General features: G+C 40.0%; 1 protein-coding gene and 1 long non-coding RNA gene across 3 annotated transcripts in view; both read right to left on the bottom strand.

Moving 5' to 3' along the window:
• Positions 1-3,740: 3,740 nt before the first annotated feature.
• Positions 3,741-24,776, bottom strand: part of paxip1 (PAX interacting (with transcription-activation domain) protein 1) — a 35,887-nt gene continuing 14,851 nt past the window's right edge. Inside the window, exons 8-23 of one of the 2 annotated variants that reach the window (XM_030160879.1) lie at positions 19,245-19,357; positions 17,082-17,829; positions 15,662-15,756; positions 15,468-15,563; positions 14,538-14,675; positions 14,227-14,348; positions 12,959-13,143; positions 11,399-11,442; positions 9,359-9,426; positions 7,953-8,055; positions 7,617-7,785; positions 7,217-7,317; positions 6,960-7,094; positions 6,149-6,224; positions 5,856-5,916; positions 3,741-4,030 (exon numbers count right to left, since the gene is read on the bottom strand). In XM_030160879.1, coding sequence (XP_030016739.1) covers positions 4,015-4,030; positions 5,856-5,916; positions 6,149-6,224; positions 6,960-7,094; positions 7,217-7,317; positions 7,617-7,785; positions 7,953-8,055; positions 9,359-9,426; positions 11,399-11,442; positions 12,959-13,143; positions 14,227-14,348; positions 14,538-14,675; positions 15,468-15,563; positions 15,662-15,756; positions 17,082-17,829; positions 19,245-19,357 — 2,270 coding nt within the window. In that variant the 3' untranslated portion in view covers positions 3,741-4,014. Of the gene's footprint in view, positions 4,031-5,855; positions 5,917-6,148; positions 6,225-6,959; positions 7,095-7,216; positions 7,318-7,616; positions 7,786-7,952; positions 8,056-9,358; positions 9,427-11,398; positions 11,443-12,958; positions 13,144-14,226; positions 14,349-14,537; positions 14,676-15,467; positions 15,564-15,661; positions 15,757-17,081; positions 17,830-19,244; positions 19,361-24,776 lie in introns of both variants that reach the window. The other variant, XM_030160878.1, reaches the window with a different exon arrangement.
• Positions 4,174-5,845, bottom strand: LOC115437596 (uncharacterized). Its single transcript, XR_003937951.1, has 2 exons — positions 4,961-5,845; positions 4,174-4,841 (listed from the first exon to the last, which is right to left on the bottom strand). It is a non-coding gene; the product is annotated as an uncharacterized LOC115437596 (long non-coding RNA).

A 24,776-nucleotide genomic window follows, 5' to 3' on the forward strand; every position in this document is an offset into this window, starting at 1 on the left:
TTTTTTTTTTGCCTAAACCAGGTCACGGCATTGTCTAGACCTCTTTCAGACTACCCAGTGTATTGAAAACTTACATTTAAGGGGTATCATCTGCATTGATAGGCTGCCCAATATCAGTATCTGATGAGTTGGAGCTGAGAATGTAAAGGGGTGTATATTGTCTTTTGAAGCATGGTGTAATCTCAAAGATGTCTGGATATGTGACAAATAAAAAAAAAAAAAAGGAAGAAATAAGTGTTAGAATTAGGCATACTAACAACATGGTTTGGATCAGGAAAAAAGGTAGGGGCAAAGACTAAAATAAAGACAAAATGAAACCAGGACACAAATCCTGGTCTCCACCCTATCTACAACCAACCTACAGGGGTTGGACAAAATAATGGAAACACCTTAAAAAATCAACAAAATATAATTTAATATGGTGTAGGTCCGCCTTTTGCGGCAATTACAGCCTCAATTCTCCGAGGTATTGATTCATACAACTTGTGAATTGTTTCCAAAGGAATTTTAAGCCATTCTTCAGTTAGAATACCCTCCAACTCTTTTAGAGACGATGGCGGTGGAAATCGACGTCTTACTTGAATCTCTAAAACTGACCATAAATGCTCAATAATGTTGAGGTCTGGGGACTGTGCCGGCCATACGAGATGCTCAACTTCATTAGAATGTTCCTCATGCCATTCTTTAACAATTCTAGCTGTATGGATTGGGGCATTATCATCTTGAGGTGAAGGTGTTTCCATTATTTTGTCCAACCCCTGTATGAGGGTTTTGCTGCTTAATGACATAATCTGCCCCATGTCATCAATTTCAGATGTCTATGGACTTACAGTGAGTTCTATTTGGAACCCCTGGCGATGAAAAGGGATGCCAAGGGCTCATGACCAAGTAGTAGAATGGGGTGACTTGGGATTGAGAATGAGTTTGTCAGGCTGTGGACTGTTCTCCCAGAGACACAGGCATTAAACCTCCAACACTGTGAGTTAAAGCCTCTTATTCCTACACTAAAACATCAAAAATGAGAGCCTTTTCTTCACCTCTTCTCTATGTCTGCTGCTCAAACAATGCCATTTTCTCCAAGTCTCTGTTTTCTAAAACTGTAATGAGATAGCCCAGGCCTATAATTTGCTAAATGATTGGTAATTAGTTCCATCATATTCTAATTAGCTCAGATGTAAGTTGCAGGGCTTGATGAATCCCACTGCCCGTCTCTATGTAATTAGTCTGTAATTCCTCTGCATCCTGTGGAACCGGGTGATGTTGGCAGCCAACAGTGTGTCTGATGCAACAGAGGGAGAGACTGCGGAGTAATTAGAAATATCTCACTTGAAGCATTTCTAGATTAATTACAACATTTTCTGTCCCAGTACTTTTTTTCCCTCTTTCTCTTCACAACTGGGCTGCGTCGGCAGAGGACATCACAAACCAACAAGGAACTTGACTGTGGCTTAATCAAAGATGTGGTTCCTTATTTGCATTTCTAATTGGAATTAATTAGGATTGCCCAAATAGAATGTGTGTATGTGTGTGCTCACAGGGCTCAGTTGGTGTTCTTGCTTATGCAGATTTCTTTATCCATCTGATGATGTCATTATCAACAGAGCATGAGCAGCAGGAAGTAGGAAGAGTGTCCATGCCGACGTCTGACAAATAAAAAAAATAAAATAAAAAAAATAAAAAAAAGAGAGAAATGCATACCAGTGCTTCATGCATTGTTGCCAGAGCTGACCAACAAACTCCAACTCACCACCTTTTTTTCTGAGGAAAGAATCTACAGTTCACATAATCTGCAATTCCCAAACGTATACAAAATACTTTAAAAATCATTAAGTCAAATTTGATCCCTCAAGACATATTCTAGTGTTAGATGTGAACAAACGCTCTTCAAGCTGAAGACTTATGTTCAGATATCTCAGGATGGATGTAAATGTAAGGCTCAAACAGGGCCTCAATTTCATAAAGAGAATCAATAAAGGGATACAATCCACCATGATGTGTACAAGTGCTTGATCAGTGAGTCAACACTTAACTTGAAGCTCCGTAATAACATGCCATTAGTGGCAAAATAGTTAAACAATACAGAGGCACTAATGAAGTCAGACTACTTCATAATTCCCCAAAAAAAACCAAAAAAACCCTCATGACACAAGGTTCATTCACATCTGACATCAACACAAGCATTTCAGTAGGGAAATTATGCTTTGTAAAATAGATAACATGTATAAATTAAAAGGTATGAGTAATTATACAAGAACCAATAATAGATGTTAAAAGCTGGCCAAAGATTTAGTCACTTTGTTTTTAGCTTACTGGCCGACAGGCCGTAAACTATTGTCGTCATGCAGCGACCGTCGTCTGTTACAAAACTTTCAATCGTCTTCTTCTCTGAAACTACAATTCCAATTGACTTCAAACTTGGTGTACAGCTTCTTTATGATGATGTCAACAAAAGTTAGTGAAATTATTTGGATCTGGATCTGATTCTGGATTTGGTGCCACTTTGAAAAATGTTCCCATTATAAGAGATAGGAAGTGGATTGATACAATAAATCAGTAAGTATCAATGATATGAAGTTGGAATTTGACTTTTTTACAGATCTGATTGGAATATGACCAATACATGGGCTATTTCTGTAATATAATAAATACACATAACTGGGTGATAATAAATGGCATCTGGATACATCTCCCAAAGCTTTTAATTTGGCCGGTAAGCTACAGGGCCATTGGTCTTATTTTTAAGTATGTAGACGTAAACGTCAAAATTCACTGGACATCCTGCTATGTCTTCAACATGCCCATGAGGTGAGCTTTGATGTGCTGATTTACACAGAAAATAGGTCTATGTCTTCACATTTTCATATCACATACTTTTGGTCTTGAGTTACAGCTGAAGAAATCAGATGGTTAAACAGAGATGGTAAAACTGAAGACACAAGAGGACAAATAAAATAAACATGTCTTAAAAGACAAAAATTACAAGACACACAACAGAAGACATTCAAACATTGTGTTTTAGTTGAGAATGTGAACAAACCTGCAAGACAAAAGAATATAGGCAATATGTATACGTATTGCAATCTTAAACATATTGAGATTATAGCTATGATTTTACTATCGAGAACATTGCACAATCACAATGAGGTTTTTGTAACATGAGTAACTGGAAAGTAGAAATGGGTTGGGGTTTTTTTCACTACGGCCACGAAACATTGTTTCAGTGTGAATGTGACATACTGATGCTGTAGCTTCACACTAAGCAAGCAGCAAGACTACACACACACACACACAGAATATGTAGCACATGACCTTGGATCAGGCTGTGTCTAATTCAGTCTGCTGGAGTTTTGAGGGCATCACCGCAGGCGACGCTCCGCACTCGCTCCCACCCAGCTACCCAGCACCCACCCCACCCACACATGACCCCCAGCTATTTGTCTGACAGCCAGCAATTAGAACTTCACCAGTAACTACCCCAGACCCTCATTAACAGTTAATTAAATCAAATCTATCAGGAATTATCATGTAAAATCTGAAATACCTTCAAGAAAGACACAAGGAGAACGCAGCTTTTTGTTTCATTTCATTCACCTTCTTTCTTTTAGACGTGGTTGTTCAACCTGTGAAAAAAGCTCAAATGTGGATTCTTTTAATATGTTTTAAGTGTAGCTGCCCTCATGTTTAAAATAAATTGTGTTTTCTGGTACTGAAAATGATACAAAAACAACAGCCACAATATGTTCACAAACAAATGTACAATTTTTATTCCAAAATGCTCAAATCAATACACATTCTATTTTAACAGGAAAAAGGTTAAAATCCTCCATAATTTAAACATTCATTTCACAAAAATAACATCAATTTATTTATTCTCAACATGTAACAAAAAACTACAAAATGACTGTTGATCTATGCACAGAGACCAAATAAAAATGTAGAAAAATCAGTGGGACTGAACTGTATACAGGCTGCTGTTGATCCTTGTCCTCCACCATAGTTGATGATGCTTCACCATCAAGTGAATTTATATGTGTGACTGTCAAGGAAATCTCACTTCATTACTGCAATGTGAGCTGATGTCCTGCAGCTACCACTGGAAAAAAATGAAGCCTCACTTTTGTGGTAAGTAACTAAATAACAACTCTGTTATCTAGTGTACTTCAGTCATTCCAGTTAAAGCACATCCGGAAAGTATTCACAGCGCTACCCTTTTTTTTTTTTTTTTTTTTTTACATTTTGCTTGTATTACAGCCTATTCTAAAATAGATTAAGTTCATTTTACCTCAAAATTCTACACATAATACCTCATAATGACAAAGTGAAAAAGTTTGAAGTGTATGTATGTGTGCAAATGTATTAAATATACAAGAGAAAAATATAATATGTACATTAAGTATTCACTGCATTTGCTATGACACTCAAAATTGAGCTCAGTGTGCATCCGGTTTCCACCTGTGGTAGTAGATTCAGTTGACTGAGCATGATTTGGAAAGACACACACCTATCTATATAAGGTCTGATAGTTGACAGTACATGTCAGAGCACAAACCAAGTCATGAAGTCCAAGGAATTATCTGTAGATGTCAGAGACAGGATTGTGTTGAGGCATAGATCTGGGAAGTGCAGCATTGAAGGTCTCAATGAGCACAGTGGCCTCCATCATCCATAAATGGAAGAAGTTTGGAAGCATGGTGGGGGCAGCATCATGCACCGCTCATCACCTGCCCAACACCTTCCTACAGTGAAAAATGGTGGTGGCAGCATCATACACCGCTCATCACCTGCCCAACACCATCCTACAGTGAAAAATGGTGGTGGCAGCATCATGCACCGCTCATCACCTGCTCAACACCATCCTACAGTGAAAAATGGTGGTAGTAGCATCATGCACCGCTCATCACCTGCTCAACACCATCCCTAAAGTGAAACCCTAACCCCAGCATCATGCACTATGCACCACCCAGCACAGCCAAGATAACAAAGCAGTGGTTTTGGGACAACTCTGTGAATGTCCTTGAGTGGCCCAGCCAAAGCCCAGACTTGAACCCCATTGAATATCTCTGGAGATCTGAAAATGGCTGTGCACAGATGCTCCCCATCTAACCCAATGGAGCTTGAGAGGTTTTACAAAGAAGAATGGGAGAAACTGCCCAAACATAGGTGTACCAAGCTGGTGGCATCAGTCAAACAGACTTGAGGCTGAAATTGCTGCCAAAGGTGCATCGACAAAGTATTACGCAAACACTGTGAATACTTCTGTACATGTTATGTTTTTTTTTTTTTTAATAATGCTTAGAACCAACAGAGGGAATAGATGAAATGTGAATACTGCATTTACTCAACCTCAACTTTGTCTTCTACATAGTCTGAATTTCACAGCATTGTATCAGACAATCCAGTGCTATAGCATGAGCTCTGGATTCACATTTATGAATGCTAGCTTTGAATTTAACATTCAGTAATTAGTTCTAGTTCATCTATTATCTTTTTGCGACCATATTCTTAACATTTTGCTTTAAAATGTCAATTGCTCTACACAATGATTTTATAGGCGACTACTTTGATCTGAAAATGGCTAATTACACCACAACATGGGGACTTATCCAGTCTTGAACAATGACATTTTAAAATTCCATGGATCCAGTTCCAGGTTTTTCATGACCATGTTGAGCAGTGAACAATACTCAAACATCTGCTGCCTGGTGGGGTGTTAGAACTGTGGTTTGACCTTATGCTGCAGTACAAGAGAATATGAAACATTAACATATGGCAAATTCAAACCTGGTTCATCTGAAGTGGTTCATGAAGTCCCTGATCTGTTTCAGCTTTAGCTGTACTATAACTGTAAAGGATATGAGTCGTAGTCCATCTTCTGGGTTAGAACTCCTGTCAGGATGAACTCAGCATTGTGGACATCTGGAAAACAGATGTCAGAGGGTCACTTAGAATATTTTTTTTAGTGACTTTAGTAGTTTATGTATTCAGAATGGAATTTAAGATGAAACTACCATGAAGTCACTGTAATTGCAGGTAGGTAGAAAAACTGTCAGATAAGGTTTGTGTCATTTTATTGGTGTTTACGGAGACTTCGAATAATTTGAATGATTATTAGCTGATTACAAGCACACTTAGATGACGTGTGTCTTACCAATGTTCTTCAGGAAATATTCTCTACAGAGGTGCAGGTCATTGTCACAGGAAATCAAGATGATTTCTGGGAGGTTCTGCACAGAACATACAGATACATAACATGTAGTCAGATGACAAGAGTTGATTATATACTGCTTCAGCACATAGCTTAAGTCAGTAGTTGCGATCAAGACCATAAACCATGTGAAAAATACAGTTTAAGTGACAGGAAATAAATGGTATTTGTGATGCATGTTCATTCTAGCATTTTTGGTTATTTCCTCTCTGTTCAAGTCTTGGATTCCCTTGAGAAAACACTTTTCCAGAAAAGGTTGCAGGAAGATTGAAACAATCCCATTTGACAACAGTCAAAATGTGAAGTTAAATTTAACAGCCACTTCAGTTCATTTTAGATGCAGGACAAAATACATTATTTTCAGTGGCTTGTGCTTTGCAAATCCAGTCGTTGTGTTGACTACTGTTCCAAGAGACCACTGGCGCATCATGATTTAAGTTCAACTGGGCTGTACAACAGATACAGAGACATCCAGTCAGTTATGGATAGGAAAATGGTGGACATTTCAGAAAACTGCAGTTATGGATTGTGGGTCTGAAACCATTCGTTATTCATTATTTCCACTTTACTGCGTAGTATGTAGTTTTATGTAGGATGGCTGTGTGAGTCAACATAGCTTAGGCAATATTGTTGACCTTCCTAATTTTGTTTACTTTGTTCTATTCCTCATTACACTTTCATCTCTATTGTTGGCTTCTAATTTTATTTTACTGAAAGCTGTTCAACAGTGTTAAATTTTGCAGGACAAACTCACCTTGTTCTGTTTGTGCTCCATGATTTTCCTGTAGGACGGCTGTTTGGCCAGCAGCTTCCCTCCGGCACTCTCCAGGATGGACTTCATTGTGCTGATGCTGGGACAGATCCCCGGGGTCAGGTAAAAATACTTGCCCTGATCACACACATTAAGCCCAGTGTTGACAAGTAAACAGGTGTTGTGTGTGAGAGACATTGTGTTATAGTGACTGTGTGTTCTTTGTTGCTAGTTGGCAGTATGATATACTGCTGTCTAACCTTGAACAGTGGCGAATTATGGGCTCTCTTCAGCGACTCCTCCAGACTGAACCCAAACAACACCTCAGCTTCGGCATCCCTCAGAATGTAACTCTGCTCATCTGAACACACACACACACACACACACACAAGCACACAGCTTAGCCACAACTGAAAAAGGAGCTGTGTTTAAATTAAGTGATGTTGCCTTTCAAACTAATTTTCACTTGACTGAGCTGATATAATAAATTGGCAATGTAATTAAAAAAAAAATCTATCCTTTTTCCTCTGGATGCATAAAGCTTAGCTTGAATATAAACTGTTTGTGTTAAGGATTCACAAACAGGAGTGCAATTTTGTAAAGAGAAACTATAGAAGAAAATGATCCTTTGTGTTCAAAGAGGAGCAGACTGACACATACCAACAAACTTCTGGCTCCTCCAGCTCTCCTCTAGCCACTCAGGGGTCACAACGTGTTTAACCACAGACATGGCTGTGAGGAACTTGACGGTGCGTGTCACCTTACTGGCCACTAGGTGAGTGACCTTCTGACTGCTGTCTGCCACTTCTCCACCTAGGGCATGTAACCTCTGCAGAGATGCAGGAGGGAGAGAGACCATTAGTCACTGATCACACTGTAAAAGTGGACAACAAGTCAGCATAGTCAGCTCTGATGGTTGCTCTCAGCTTCTGTGGAAACGAGTGGAAAGTGCATACAGATCATTAGTCATGAAGGGCATGTTTATGCTCTCTTTACCTTTGTGTACTGCTGCACCTGTGTGGGCTCAAAGCCTGTAAACAGGACTCGAGGAGTGGACTCAGGTGGAAGCTTCTTACTTGGGGACTGGATCTCCTCCAGTCTGCACACACATACACACAACTGTTAGGTTGACTGAGTACTATGCATATCTGTAGACAGTACTGAAGTTTTCACTTCCATGTACTGTAAATGAGTAAATTTCAGTTCTCTCCATTTAGTTTAATAAGTTCCAAGTACCACCTAACAGTCTTTTCTGTTATATGATAGCTCCACTCCATGATTATTGAATAAAGTTTCCATCCCTCTTGAAAGTGCCACTTCATTGTTACTGGACACGCAATGGATCATCTGAGTTCAGTGTTCAAAACATGGTCATCATGGCAAGGTTTTCTGACCAGGGCTTTGCTAAAAAGGAGAAGGTAGTCTGTATCTACAACTGCTTTAGATTGAAAGAGGCACTGAGGCATGTAACATTTTCGGACTCGTAAGGAACATTAACTGTTAAAAGGTTTTTCACTGTCACTAAGTGTTTGCTCCGGGAGGATTCTGTTGGGCTCTGTAAATTGGCTTGAGAGTCTGGTTTCTATATGCAAAGTGTCATGAGATAACTATTGTTATGATTTGGCGGTATATAAATAAAATTTGATTGATTGATTGATTGATAGATAAACAAATGGGTACAGCTTTTCTTTGTTCATTTTCAAACATATCCCACCGTTTCTAATTCGACATTAGTCCTATTGTAACAACTGAGGCACTGAAATGTAACATTCTGTTAATAAGAAATGGCCCATTTCCTTGAGTATAGAATACATAAAATAAAGATTAAGTCATATCCCTCCCAAGATAACAGGGCTTACACTCATTGTGAGCTTCACATGGCAACAGCTTAACTAAGTCATACAGCCTCAGCAGAGCACAGGTTTAAAAATAATGGTAGAAAATCTAGACAATGGTCAAGGCCAACTCTCTTCGTATGCTATGCTGATAGACAACTGGTGCATTGACAAAACATACTGTATGGAGCTCAAGCTCCAGCCACCAGAATGACTTTTGACAGTAACTGTTTAGTCAACAGGACATATCTAATGGAAATTTCATATCAAAAAGCACACTACATCACCACACAACTTAGTTTGTTCTCATATGTTTGTTTTATTTCTTTGAGAGGTGATCTGAATATTGGCTAGAAACAGGTATTAAATTAATGATTCACTGCAGCCATCTCTAATTCCATATCATGTTGGTTTTACCCTCCAAAACTATGAGTGTAGGGATCAGTCAGGACTTCATCAGTAAGATCATACTTGGGAACTGTCAGCTGTTACGTCATTTGCTCTATAGTAAATAGGCAGCGTTATTTCTTTGTGCAGAGTACAGAAGAGCTGCTGTGCTAGACTGACCTGGCCTTCTTGTTGGGAGGCTGGCTGGTGGAGTCTATGACCTTCTGTTTCTGCAGCAGCTGGAGACTCTGAACACAACAACATACGGAGTTAAACATGTGACACATAAAGTTTTAACAGAGGTTAATGCGAACTAGTAGTACTGACATGTGACACTGTGGTCCTGACCAGCTCTAAATGTAAAGTGTCATGAGATAACTTTTGTTTTGATTTGGTGCTACATAAACAAAATTTGATCCAGTCACCACACTTTTGGGCCTGAACCTGTGCACTAACATAACTGTGATTAACACTAGACACATACTTGTCCACAGACAGGAACGAGGGTAACCACATATCTGAATATATATAACAAAACACATGAAATACACGACAACAAATAAGACAAAACAAAAACAGATACTAACTACATATTCATCATGATACATTAGTGTGTGTGTGTGTATGTGTGAGAGAGAGAGAGAGAGAGAGAGAGAGAGAGAGAGAGAGAGAGAGAGAGAGACAAATGAAAGAAAAGACAAAGGAATTGGTAACGACAAATTATAATTATCCAAAAAAAGTCATTATCATTACCAGTGATAATATAATCGTGATATTAACAAAATCAAAATGATCAAAAATAATAACTAATAAAAATAATAACACAATCACAGGTTGACTATAAGGTATGCAACAGTATGTAAGCAGTTTGCAGTTGCTCAAAGTTCAAAGTACTTCATATTGATTTTAAAATGAAACAACAATGAAAATCAGCTGTGGCATAGTGTTTGGGCTGCCTAACCTAGCTTAATAAGAACAAAATGAGAGCATCAGTATAGACATGAAGTCAAAGCAGCAAGTGTCCATGCAGAAAAGTCACACAGCCTACATTACAAAAGATCCTGTTATGACAAAGCTGTTCTCAGAGTGGAGTAAATGGTGCTGATCACTAGTTAGACTGACAGTAAGCAATCCAGGCTGGCTCTCACTAGCCACTAATCTTAGCTGCTAAGTTAGAAGCCATCAAGAGAGCCAATGTGCCATGCTGGCTGCTGGATTCAGTCTGTCCTCTTTTAAAGAAAAAAAATTACAATCCTGTTATAATTTTCTAAATACTACTGTTATGGGGTCAGCATGAAGTAAAAACAAACAACCACTGTGGTCTCAGAGCCAACAGCATATTCCAACAGTACTTGCCAAAATAAGGTTGATCTAACTGCAGTTAAACCAGCTCTGACTGCCCAGGTCTTCTATGTTGACAGACAGTGAGGTACACTGGCAGTCCCACTAGCCACTAGATAGTCATTAATGAGAGTAGTTAAAGGGATAACACATCTCCAACAATATTGGGATGAGTTTTCAAGTAGGCTCTATCTTATGAAATCAACTTTTTTTTTCCTTTCAAAAACACACACCCACACACCTGTACAAAATCTTAAGACCGGGAAAAAAAATCAAAAATAATTCACAATTTTTATTGGTGGGTCACAACCAGGTTTAAGTATGGCTTCAAAATGCCAAAAGAAGAAGCTGCATTTCAACTCGAACAGGCTGTGTATCAGCTGATAAAAAGTTTAAGACCATAGCCTTCAAAAGGCAAAATCTGCACAAAATTCTGGCTTTCATGTCATTTTCTCTCAAGCATTTACACTATTATGACCTCCTGATGGCAAAGGCAAAAAAGGCATTCTGTCTTTTGATTGGCAAGAAAACTTCACCAGAAAATGCTTAAAACTACATTTAATGACCCAACAACTGTTGTATTTAGAAACATTTACTTACAGATATCCAGTCTAGATTTGCTGCTTCATCTCTTTCCATCACCTGCAAACGTATACAGTGATCTAATGTTGTAGCACTGCAGTGACTCCCACCCAATGGAAAAGCAAACCCGGTCTTAGAAGGCGCACAATAAGAAAACAATAAGCACCACTAGCCCTGACCCTGGCATAGCACTGGAACCATTTCAGTGGAAAAGGGCTATGAGAGACTGGAGAGAATGTCATGTCTGAAAACTCGTTTCCGCACACTGCTCATTTTATCGGGAATGGTCTAACTCACCGCCAGAGCTTCTGGAGAGACTTTGATGGGTGTTCTCCAAGCACCTATTGATACAGAGCAAACACAAAGTCACCCCACAATACAAATCTGGGGCTTTTACTCTCAAATGGTACACTGATTCTCTTACCTGCCTTGAGACCTCTGACCACATTGGACTAACTCATATCAACAATCTAATGTATTTTTTCCTGATACTCATGTATCACTTGTTCAGTTTTAAACATTTTTCAAAATAAAACCAAAAACTAAAATTACATTTTCAGTAATCATTTCCAAAAATAAAAAGTAAAAATAGTTCCAACTTCAAAACTTTCTTATATTTATTCAAATGCACCTATTCACCAGCAGCAGCAAGTTCAGTTACACAAATTTCATTTTTTGTGAGAGTGGGTTGTTGTTTGGTTGTTTGCCACATGTAGTGGTGACTTCTGAGTCACAAAACTTGTGTGCCATGAAAATATCAAAGCAGAATGCAACTGCTTGTACATCAAATTTTGAGTTGGACACAATATTGGATTTAAATTTTTCTGAGTGATGGTTTTGTTTTGATGAATGTATGAACAAATGATCCATAGACTTGATGGCACTTGCTATATCATATACAGCTCTGGAAAAAAATACAAGACCACTGCAAAATTATCACTTTGTCTGACTTTACCATTTATAGGAATGTGTTTGAGTAAAATGAACATTTTTGTTTTATTCTCTAAACTACTGACAACATTTCTCCCAAATTCCAAATAAAAATATTATTTAGAGCATGTATTTGCAGAACACGACACATGGTCAAAATAATGAAAAGATGCAATGTTTTCAGACCTCAAATAATGCAAAGAAAACCAGTTCATATTCATTTGTAAACAACACAATACTAATGTTGTAACTTGTAACTGAAGTTCAGACATCAATATTTGGTGGAATAACCCTGATTTTCAATGACAGCTTTCACGTGTCTTAGCTCTCCACCATTGCTGTTGGATAACTTTATACAGCTCCTGGCATAGAAATTCAAGAAGCTCAGCAATGTTCAATGGCTTGTGACCATCCATCTTCCTCCAGAGGTTTTCAAAGTGGGTTCAGGTCAGGAGATTGGGCTGGCCGTGACAGGGTCTTCATCTGGTGGTCTGTCATCCATACCTTTATTGACCTAGCTGAGGCAAGGAGCATTGTCCTGACAGAAAAACCAGTCCTCAGAGTTTGGGAACATTGTCAGAGAACTCGAGTAGTTTTCAATAGTTATTTTTTGATTCCAATTACTTTTGCAGTACTAATAGCACTTTTTACCTATTGCAAGAAGATAATGATGGCCACAGCAGTGGTTTTTATACTTCTTCTTAAATAGCACATGGATCAGGTGTTCACTGAGTAGAATAAGGTGTGCTTGTTTTGGAATTCAACAGACACAGGAATGGAAGTTGTATGTCATACATGCTGACATGCTGATTTCACAGGAGATTGCAGTGGTCTCTTAATTTTTCCCAGAGTTGTATATATACAGACGTTATAGATTATAGCTGTTGTACAAATCTGATAATTCACAGAAATCCACAGTCTACATACTCAGCAGGTTCTGGACCAGCTGTGGGTTTGGGACCAGTGGATCAGGGTGGCTGTAGATGGAGTATCTGCTGTGCTGGATCTGTCTTAGGGCTTCAAAGTTCCCTAGCAGTATGTCACACAGCCATTGGGCATTCACACAGGGGATCTTCCACTCCTTAGCCTTCTCATACTTGAGTCCACTGGGTCTGTGGAGATGTTCATAAGATGACAACACTTTACCTGGCCCTACCAATTCTAAAACTAAAGTGCACAAGTAACTGGAATCAGTGTTTGCCATTACATTACATGCAGGCTGTTACCAGGGCTGAGTGATTTGGCTAAAATTTGTATGACAATTTTTGAGCTAGAATTACAAGTAAGACTGTGCAAGACTCAGTCTTATATATATTTAATAACAGGTATGTATATACGGAGAGAAAAAAACATTTAAAGTGCTCTTCCACACAAAACCATTTTTACTTGCATTTTTTGAAATATGTTATGTCCATAGGTGTTTGTGTTATGTGGCGAATGTGAAAATTAACCACAACCTTCTCTGTCTGCTATTGCCACTGAAAAGAAATAAGCAGAGAAACCAGGCTAATTCAAAAAGCTAGTCAGTCTGACGTGTTGTTGCCTGAGCTCATTCCTATTCATGAGGGTGCCCAAGTGAGACTGCACCCACAGAATTTGTCTAGCTCAGTGACAGTTTTCATATACAGCAAGGATGGCTGAACTTCAACGTTCTTGTGCGCTATGTTCAAACAGAACTTCAGCAATGCACATGTTGCCCAAGACCCCAGAGTTGAGGATCAAATGGTTTCAGTTTATTTTTGGAACAATGCCACAACACTATAATTCAAAATTAACTCTTCCTTACATTTTGAAGAGTGACTTCATCAACTTTGGCGAGTTCAGCAGAGGCTTCGTAATCAGGTTACTGTTGAAGCCTGGAGCAGTACCATCGTGGCAGTCTACTGAAAAGCCAGACTCTCATTGGCTAATTGGTTAGCCAATCAGAGTCAAGCAGATTAGCATGTTGAATATTCATGAAAACTGGCGCAAATCAAGCTGAGTCTTCAAGCAGGCTTTCTGTACCACATTAGAATGACTTGAAACTTGGTAACCAAGCCATTTTTTCACAAAAAATGTTACAGAGTCCATGGTAGAACTTCAGATATTACAACAAAAGTAATGAAATGTGTGTGGCAGAGCACCTTTAACTACAACTGAACTCCATACTAATCAGTGACTATAAAAGATGAAAGAACTCATGTAGATGTTCTTACTCTTTACAGATGAGGACCGTGTTACTGCGGCACAGGTAACCTGTATATCTGGCACCAACCAGGTATGCCATCAACTTCAGATCATCTCTGTCAGAATCCACAAAACCTGTCACTGAGATAATCTGAGGAGGAAGGACACATACATATTGAGACAAACACCCAGAAATAAAATGAGCCATTGTGCTTTGTTTTTTTTTATAGTGTAAAACAAATACCAAAACAAAAGAACAGAGGTACAGCACAAATTGAAGATATGACTTTGTGGACATAATATGGATCAGTGTGTGGTAGCGTGTGCATGTTCGACATACATGCTGAGAGCAAGGTTTAGCTCCAGGAGGAAAGGCAAAGGGCAGGTGTAATGTCCTGTGTGGCGGAACCATCTTCTTCTTTTTCAACACCGTATTGAGCCAGTGGGCTGTTACACATCGCTTACCCTCTCTGAGGGCCTGGGAGACAAAACACCACACACATCAACACAAACGATCCATGTTCCACATTACCATGAATTTTACTGAAACAATGGATATGCATACAAAATTCAACCTAACTTCAGAAGAGAGGTGAAAACAGAAGACTAGCATTTCTATCCTTATATACACTGTGATGGCAATGGATTCAGAATGAGCCAAATGCCTGTTTTAATTGTGTTATCAGAGCACAAGAATATGCAAAGTCAGACCCTTAACCACAGCCTCTGATCCAATGAGAGCTACAGCTGCAACAGAGAAATCAACACCAGTCATGTCAGCTTAGTATTAATACTAACAATTGAATTTTTTATGTTAACAGTAGTAGTTAACATTAATGTTATTGTAGTTTGTTGTTTACTTGCTAACCAACTACCAAATTGTAGAAAGTTTGGCATTAAACTGAGTTGCTCCCTGATGATTAATCATTTGATAATGACAATAGCCTGGCTGTTTCATCCAGTAAAACTGCATTATCCTCTGTCCCTGCAGAGAAAATTCAAATCATCTCCTTCACATAGTACCGACATGAAAATTGGCCTGTTTACCTATTCTCTCCATGGCTATACTGATGCAGAATCTGTAGGTTTGTTCCACATATTCATTTTTAATTTGATTGAGTTATTTCAGAAAATTAATTTCTTTTAAATGTACCTTGCTGCAAATTAAAATTACAAATAATAATATATAATGAAAAAATGTTTAGAGCTGTGGTGCCCATACACAGCCCAGTCTCAGAAAAGTCAAGTGCACATGTGTGCATGTTCTCACCTGGACATACATGTTACTGACTTGACTCTCACATAGTAGGTGTGTGCAGCGGCTAGTTAGGGTGGGGTCAGCTGCACCTCCACAAGCCTGGATCACCTGCAGCATAATGTTTTTTTAACAAACACCAACACCATGTTCAAATCCATCTGCTGGTAACGGGTACTGGTTATGTTTTCTGAGTGGGACTGTCTTACCCTCTTCCATGTGGCCAGGAGCTGTTTGTCAGCCATCTGTTCTGGATAGTCAGCTATAGCAAACACACAGCCCAACAGGAAACCATCCTGTGGAACTAGAGGACAACAAAAACCAGACACCAAACAAACACTAGTTTAAAACAAATTAAAAATACACATCATTAAAAAAATATATATTTTAAAATAATTTATTAAAAACTACAATAAATTGGTGACATGTCCAAAGTGTACACCACCTTTGCCCGAAATGTAGCTGGGATAGGCTCCATCATTACTGCGACCCTCTCAAGGATAAAGCGTTTCAGAAGATGACTGACTGACTGTCTCATAATCCTAATCTAATGTCATAACATCGTAATATCTAATCACCAACCTCATATTAATGATAAAATGTGTAAGTCTGGCCAAGAGCCATGTTTCTAGAGCTGCAACCGATTAATTGACTCAAAGTGATCAAAAAAAAAAAAAAAATCAAAAATTCTCCTGAATCAAAGCTTTGTTTCCTTCATTTCTCTGCTGTTAAACATTGGTTCAACTGTTGTGTTTCACACAGACGCTTACTGTGATGCACAAAGAAGCTTCAATTCAGGAAAACTGCAATAGAATATTTCCCTTCAATCAATTTGAGTCGATTAATCGAATTGGGACTTTTTGCATTGACTTCAAGCACCTAGTCGATTAATCGGTTGCAGCTCTACATGTTTCATATTAAAGTTGGGATAAAATACAACAACTCAAATACATTTTAGTTTTTATGGTACAATACTTATTCATAAAATGATCCAATTTCTTTCCACTCCTTGCTTCTTGCTGAAACTTATAAAATTCAAAATGCATATTTACTGGGCGAGAGCTGTTGTTGATTCTGGTCATGACCAAATCTGTTTAAGACTCTGACCAAATTGATATATAGCATGCACATTAAAATTTTCTGAGGTGGCATTTGCACATGTGTTCCAGTCTAGTACTGTTAACACATTTTCAATTTTTTTCTTCTTTATTTGCAAAATGTGAGCAAAGCTTTTAACTAAAAGAACTGCCACTGACTGAGGAAGTTTGAATGTCCAGATTCATAAACTTTGCGGAACGTTCCAGGTAACCCATTGAGCCTTCTGTCAAATTCCGATGTGATTTATGGCCACTTTTTGTGAGCAGATATCTACTGCAGGCTTTGCTTGAGGGAATTACCTGTAGTTTATAGTGTTGTGATGTTAAATTTGGTTTTGAAATTGGTCTAAAAGGTCAATGTTTAACATCACCTATAGCATTATAAAACAGGTAAAGTTATAAATATTTTTTTAAAAAAACCTAAAGTTTAATGTATGATTTTACCTTGTACCCAAACATAAGAGACAGCTTATGCTTATGTAATGGACCTGCCTTGTTACTGCGAATGTCCACTAAATGCGAATGTACTCACTCTCTTGGCCTGGCTCATGGCCAAACAGCTGGGAGATCTGGGAGATGTGAGGTGGCTGCTGGAGCTGAGGCTGCAGTGTTGTCTGCTGCTGTTGCTGATGTTGCTGCTGCTGTAGGGCCTGCTGGTTCTGGTGCTGCAGCTGCTGGTTCTGCAGGTGATGCTGCTGCTGCTGCTGCTGTTGCTGCTGCACCTGTTGCATCTGCTGCATGTGCTGCTGTTGTTGGAGGAAATGCTGCTGCTGTTGTTGTTGCTGCTGTAAATGCTGTTGGTGTAACTGTTGCTGATTCTGCTGCTGCTGTTGTTGTTGTTGTAACATCTGCATGCGTTGTTGCTGTTGGAACTGTTGAAGCTGCTGCTGTAACACCTGTTGCTGCTGCAGCTGCTGTAAACCTGGCCGCAGGAGTTGCTGGGGTCGCAGTTGCTGCTGGGAGAAGGCATGCTGCTGCTGTTGCTGCTGCTGCTGGGAGAACATCTGCTGTTGGTGCATTTGCTGTTGCTGTTGTAGGAATTGCTGCTGCTGTTGTTGGGGCAGCTGTGGAAAGCTTTGTTGGGTGACCTGTGATTGCTGCTGTTGATGCTGTTGCTGTTGGTGATGTAGCTGCATCATCTGATGCTGCTGAAGGTGCATCATGGGATGCTGTGGTTGCTGTGGTAACTGTTGGTGTTGCTGCAGGACAGCTTGGTGTGCTTGTTGCTGCTGCAGGAGCTGCTGATGCTCAGCAGTGAGGCCCTGACCTGTAGCTTTAGACTAATAGAGACAAGAAGTGGCAATGTTAGCATTCACTGTGCACTTCTGCACTGGTTTTGTCTAATTAACAACATATGCAACAGTTGACTAAACTCATAATTTGGACCACGTCACTTTTCAGAACAAAGGGAGACATAACGGATAGGGCTGGGTATCATGGCCAATTTCCATAATCGATTCGATTTCGATTCACAAGGTTCTGAATCGATTAATCACGATTCGATTCGAGTCAATATTGATTCGATTCAGTATTAATTGATTGATTCCGAGTAATTTAGTGATACCAAAGTACAATTTTGAGTTGTAAGATGATTATTTAAGTACCGCAGTCTTGCAACACATCAATACTGGTATCAATATTGATATTAGAAAGGAAATAAATATGACATTTCAGCAGTAAATTACTGAATGTGCTCTTAAATAATGAATGGGACAGAAACATTGCCATGTTTTTACAGTGGCTAAGAACGGACTGCGTCACCTTTATGCTGTTTTATGGCTGGAGGCTACTACTCACTGGGGGTGGGGTGGGGGGTGCGCTCCGTGAATGTTGGTCAGGGGGTAGCAGCGTAGCGGTCGGACATTGTCGCTGTACCATTCCTCTAACTCCATACTCAGCTATAGGTGATAGTATGGATCCAAGTTATTATTCCAAGAACGACCGGCTTCCGCAACTCGCCGGGTGGCCACTTCCTTCACACTGCAGGTTTGAGTTTGAGGCCGGAGGACCTCCAGCGGAGGGTTTCCCCACCGCGTCTTTTCCGTGTCTTTTTCGCGAGCGAGACCAAGTCTTCCCCTGGGGTTCGCAAGACAGAGCTGCCTGCGGTTCCGCATACTCCCGGTCCTGCTCTGAAAAATCGATCTCATCCACTATTAATCGATTACGCAATTTATGAAAATTAAAATGAGATGGATCTAAGATCGATTAAATCGATTTTTTTACCCAGCCCTAATAACGGATATATGTGCACCTGTGGTGGAAATGCAATGTTTTGATACTAAAACCAAGCTAAAGTCAATTAAAGTTGAAGAGAACTGAGTTGATTCCATCAGTCGAAATGCGCCATTAAGGAGAACCATAGCGAACACATAAAACACAGAACACGAAAAGCCCACGGTGAGATGACAATAGTAACAATAGTTATCCAGTTTCTAATTAAGTCAAAGATTTCAAACTATGAAAATAAAAATTTGCAGTTCACATGCCTGCTGAACCATGTGGGGCTGCACATATAAGAGATCAATTGTGGTCTGTTACTCCATTATGTTTAACTGTCACTTTTGGAGTGACTTGGGACATCAAATTTAAATGGAAAGTCCACATTTATGACATATTTCTGATTCTGAACAGCAGACTATGACATGCAACAGGGCCCTGCTCTTTTAAAAGCAAGAAAAGTTGCTTGATGCCTTACATGTGCTATGTTGGCAGGTCGAGCAGCCGGCTGTATGTCTGAGTTGTTGGTGATGTTGCGGAGAGTTCTTGCAGCTGGACTCCACCCAGGAATACCCTCTGGAACTGATACAACTCCTAATGATAAAACACAAAACATACAACAGAAATAACGGCATTAAACCTGCAGCACACACCTACTGAACTGCTTTGAAACTACTTAGTATTGCAAGTCTCAAAACAACTTTCATAACAACTTTAAAAACTAAGTAGTGCATAAATCAAATAAAAGATGCAAAACTGCAAGTAACAGTTTCATTAAATCAGTAAATGTGAAATGCGTAGAGTGACAGAATGTCATTAAAAAAAAAATCAAAACTGATCATTGCAAAAGAAAAAAAAATGTGTTTCACTAATTGTATTTAAATAAGTGCTGTCAAGCAATTAAAATGTTTAATCAGATCAATCAAAGGGTTGCTGTGGATTAATTTTGATTAATCATGATTAAATATCATTAATTCTTTATCTATATAAATTGTGTTTCATTTCACATGAGCAAACAAACTCAAGAAAGAAGGGAATACTTATGCACTTAATGTATTTGTCAGAAACTGGGTGATGTGTTAGCTGAAGTGCTAGCAGAATCCCGGACTAATATATGCTTCACATTAATGTGGTATTTTAAGCTTGAAATGCTTCAGTGAAAAGAAAACGCCTTCCTGCAGAGTGTGCATAATACGATATGTCGGTCAACTGCTCAATCTTGGGTTTTTTTGTACTAAAATTTCCCATCCAGAGGGCCAACGTGCTGTTTAGCGTCTTTCATCTTTATCAGTTGGTTCTGCTGCCTGTCACTACCGGAACAACTGCTCATTTGTGCATGCACGACAATAACTCTACTTGGACAAACTCCCCGAAATGTGTTGCCAGAGATATTCAGAGTCATTCTGCATTGCAGATGGGTTAATTGCATTAAATTTTTTTTATCAGATTCATCATGATTGATTAATCCATGTTACAGGTACCCTACCACATAAAACCATTTTTCCTTGTATTGTTTTTTTAAATATGTTAGGTCCATAGGTGTTTGTGTTATGTAGTGAATTTGAAAATGAACCGCTACGTCCTTGGTCTGCTATTGCCACTGAAAAGAAATAAGTGGAGAAATCAGGTCAGTTAGAAAAGCTGGTCAGTGTGATGTGTTAATGCCTGAGCTCATTACTATTTATGAGCTTGATTGGGTGAGACCATGCCCACAGAATTTGTCTCGCTCAGTGACATTTTTCATATAAAGCAAGCTGGGGCGCTATAAAGGGGGGGTAAACCTAACAAATTCATGGGGCCAAGCATTCCTGGGGGACCCATAGAGCAGTGGAGGGGGCCCCGTGGATACAGGTTAGAAGTTGTGAAATTCCGTGTAAGGTATAAGAGTCGTACAAGAGAGGCATAGAAGCCGGGAGTCAGATATTCAAAGCATGTTAAGTTTCGTTTTCGGTTTCCGGCAGTTCCTCTACTTGTTGTGCAGGGATGCTGACAAGCCAGGCTCTCATTGGCTAGCTGGTAGCCAAACAGTCAAGCAGATTATCATGTTGAATAATCATGAGAACTGGCGCAAATTGAGCCGAGTCTTCCAGCGGGCTTTCTATACCATGTTAGAATTGCTTGAAACTTGGTAACCAAGGCATTTTTTACACAAAAAATGTTAAAGTCCACTGTAGAACTTCAGACATTACCACAAAAGTAATGAAATACGTGTGGTTGGGTACCTTTAAAGTGTTAATTTTGACAGCCCTAATTTAAGTATAAAACTGAATGCAGCACTTTTAGTTTTATCAATATTTTGATAGTACAACAGTTATTCTGCTGCCTCCAGATATCCAAATTCACAATGTTTCCACATTAATGTAATTTGTCCTTAGAACGAGTAGCATACGTTTACAACATGTAACAACAAAACAGAAAAGAGTAGTATACAGACCACAGCAGAGTAGAGCAGTATAGGTTTATTAGTGAGATTAAAAATTCACCAGTTGTACTGCCAGTGGGTAGAAGCTGCATTTGAGTCTTGTTGTTCTAGTCTTCATACTCTGCAGCCTCCTGCCTGAGGGGAGGGGTCAAACAGCTTGCGGGCCAGATGGGTGGGGTCACTCATGATGTAAGCTGCATTGGCCCTGCACCTGCTGCTGTCCTCTACGGAAGGGAGGCTGCTGCTGGTGGTGCATTTCTGGGCAGCTTCTACCACACTCTGCAGCACCTTCCTGTCCACAGCAGAGTAGTTTCCATACCAAGCACTCATGGAGAAAGTGAGGGTACTCTCCACCATATACTAATAGAAAGTTGCCAGAACTGGGGTGTTAAGGGCAACCTGCTTGAGTTTCTTCTGGAAGTAAGGGTGTTGGTGCATCCTCTTTATCACATGTGCAGTTGATTGATGAATTTTCCTCCCCAAGTCCATGACCAGCTCCTTTGCCTTACTTACAGTGCTGTGAGGGTTATTCGGCCTGCACAAGTCCACCAGGTCTTCCACCTAATGTCAATACAATGACTCATCATATGTGATCAGATGCCAAGTCATTAAGTGGAGCAGTAGTATGTGAGTAGTGCACACAGTGGAGGGCTGAAGACACAACCTGGGGGGAGCTGGTGTTAAAAGGGTGATGGGGGAAGATGAGATGCCATGGATTTTTGTCTGTGGTCAGTTTGTCAAATAGTCCAGAATGCAGTTGCAGAGGGAAGATGTTATTCCAAGCCGCAGGAATTTATTGACTAGCATTTGTGGGATGAATGTATTGAAAGCAGAGCTGGGGTAAATTGAATATTACGTGCACCAGGTGCTTTACGGAGGTTGATGTGCTGCAAGATTTTGATTACGTCCTCAAAAGGGTCAGCTGATCAGCTGGTTCTGGAGCTGGTTGTGGACTTAGAGGATTCAAAGTGATCATAGAATATGTTAAGAGCATTTGGGAGAGATGGTTCCCAAGGGCATTTAACAAATCCCTTGCTGTTTCTAGGGCTACTCATGCTCTGGGGGTCACTGGTGGAATAATTAACCTGTATTTTAAGAGAGTACTCCAGGTTTCTCCTTGCTGCTTTCTCCTGATCTAAAGGCTGGGTCCTGTCCACTAAGGAGACGCCACACCTCTCTATTCAGCCTGGGTTTCTGGTTGGATAGTGACATCATCAATACATTTGATGAAGTAACTACAGACTAGGAATGCACCGATACCACTTTTTTCCAGACCGAGTACGAGTATGAGTACTTACATTTGAGTACTTGCCGATACCAAGTACTGATACGAGTACTTAATAATCCCATTCCAGTTCTTAGTTCCTTTTGTAAATGTGCTTTATTGTCGTTGTCATTAGTCTGATTGGAAAAAAGTGCTGCTACTGACATTTAATGTGTTGGAATGAGTGTTTCTCAATTAATCCATCAGGGGGCGCCGCTCTTAATTAACCATACTGGAAAAATACCACGAAGAAGAGTAAAGTTTTTTGAGAAGAAGAAGAAAGTCAGTAATAACAAACATGGAAACGACGGAGGCAACACTAATGTGATACTAATATTGCAGCGTTTTCACTGGTAAGGTTTAAAAGCTTAGCTTCAGCAGGTAGAGAAAAGAGAAATGAGTGATAAGTTTCGTGTTCACTTCTGTTGGCGGCGGTCCGCACCGCTCGGTACACCCTCTGGTATTCTCATTCTGTTTACGCATCCCCGAGCACCTGATAAACGGATGGAATGTACGCAGAGGACGGACAGAACGCTGTGTCTGTATCTGTCCGTGTCTTTAGCGTTACTTGCAGTCAGTGTTACTTTTATCACCGTCATTTATTTTGAAAAATCTCCACACTCTTCACACTCCACACACATTATTCCACTGCCGTGTACCTGCTGCACTGAACTGTGAATGTCAAACGGCCGTTAAGTGGTATCGGTGCATTTGTATCGGATTACTTTTACAAGTACGAGTACACACACCGAGTATTGGAGCTAATGCCGATACTTGTATCGGTATCGGTGCATCCCTACAACAGACTGATGATGCATACTCCTCAAGGTCAACACAGTTCTCCTTTGTTGTAGCCTCTGTGATGATCTGACAGTCGGTGCACTCCAAGCAGTCTTGAAGCATGGCAACAGCTGTGCTGGGCAAAAGAGTAATGCTTCTCAGTGTGGGCCTGTAGTATTTAAGCACGGGGTGATGAGTTGGAATCAGCAAGATGGGAATATGATCAGAGAAGCCCAAGTGGGGGCGGGGCACCGCTCTGTACATCTTTCTTCTGTTGGTATATACCTGGTCTAGATTGTTGTTCCCCCTGGTTGCTGCCAGTATGTTGGAGCTGCTCAGAGCTCCAGTGTGTGACAGAGAGCTGACCCACCCTTCAGAGACCTGAACCCAGGTCTCTATTCTGGATCGAGGACAAAAAAAAAAGTGATTCCTGAGCGCCTTAAATGGCAGCTACTGCTCCTAAAGTGTGCACTATATGCTAATGATAATGCTAGGTACTGTGTGTATTAGGATGGGTAAAATGTGGAGACCAAACTTTCCTACAAGTGTAATAAAGCAAGTTGACCTTTAACCTTAACAAGCAAGGCTTTTTAGTCATGGTCACCCATGTGTATCTGCCACTGAACACTGTCACACCCTTATGATACACCTTTACAGTGGTATCAAAACACTTCACAAAAAGTTCTGCAGGTTAAAGTTAAGCAGGTTAAGGAACCAAATACTTTTAGTAATGCCAGACAAAAAAAAACTGTAGCATTGTGACTAGGGGTGTAACGGTGCACTCGTTTGTACCAAATCATTTCGGTTCGGTGCCTTCAATACGATACAGAAGTGTACTGAATGTAGCTTATGTGAAGAACATAAACACTTGGGAAGCAGGGTGGCTGCAAGCAGAACCCATGTGCAGGGTTGCAAAAAAAACAAAACATGACAACAGAAAGAATAACAGAGGCACAGAAGCCAAGTCAGACGTTCTGCGGTATTACTGTGAGGTCACGTTCACAGCACCTCGGGGAATACTGTGAGGTCTTCAAAAACACTCAGTAAATTACACTGTTTGCCATAAATGAACATTGAACATTCAAAAATACAGAACATGTGGGGTGCCTGTTAATGCACAAATGACCGAACAATATTTTGTAGACATGTCCTGTGTCCCACAGGTAGTTACGGCGCGCACCTCCCCTATAACCCCCCCCCTTCACTGGTTTTCTTCACTGTACCGAAAATGTATCAAAAATGTATCGAACCGAAGACCCCTGTACCAAAAGCGTACCGAATCGAAATTTTTCTGCACCGTTACATCCCTAATTGTGACTAATACTAATGACTCATGATTTAACAGTCGGGACAATGTCATCACTGTGTTCAGAATGATGAGGGCCCAGACACAATGAATGAAAATGGCTGATGAGCTGAACATGACCCTCCTACACTATATTGCCGAAAGTATTTGCTCACCTGCCTTGACTCACATATGAATTTCAGTGCCATCCCATTCCTAGTCTATGGGGTTCAATATGACGTGGGTCCACCCTTTGCAG

The sequence above is a fragment of the Sphaeramia orbicularis genome, chromosome 17 (assembly GCF_902148855.1).
Source record: "Sphaeramia orbicularis chromosome 17, fSphaOr1.1, whole genome shotgun sequence".
NCBI classification, from domain to species: Eukaryota; Metazoa; Chordata; class Actinopteri; order Kurtiformes; family Apogonidae; genus Sphaeramia; species Sphaeramia orbicularis.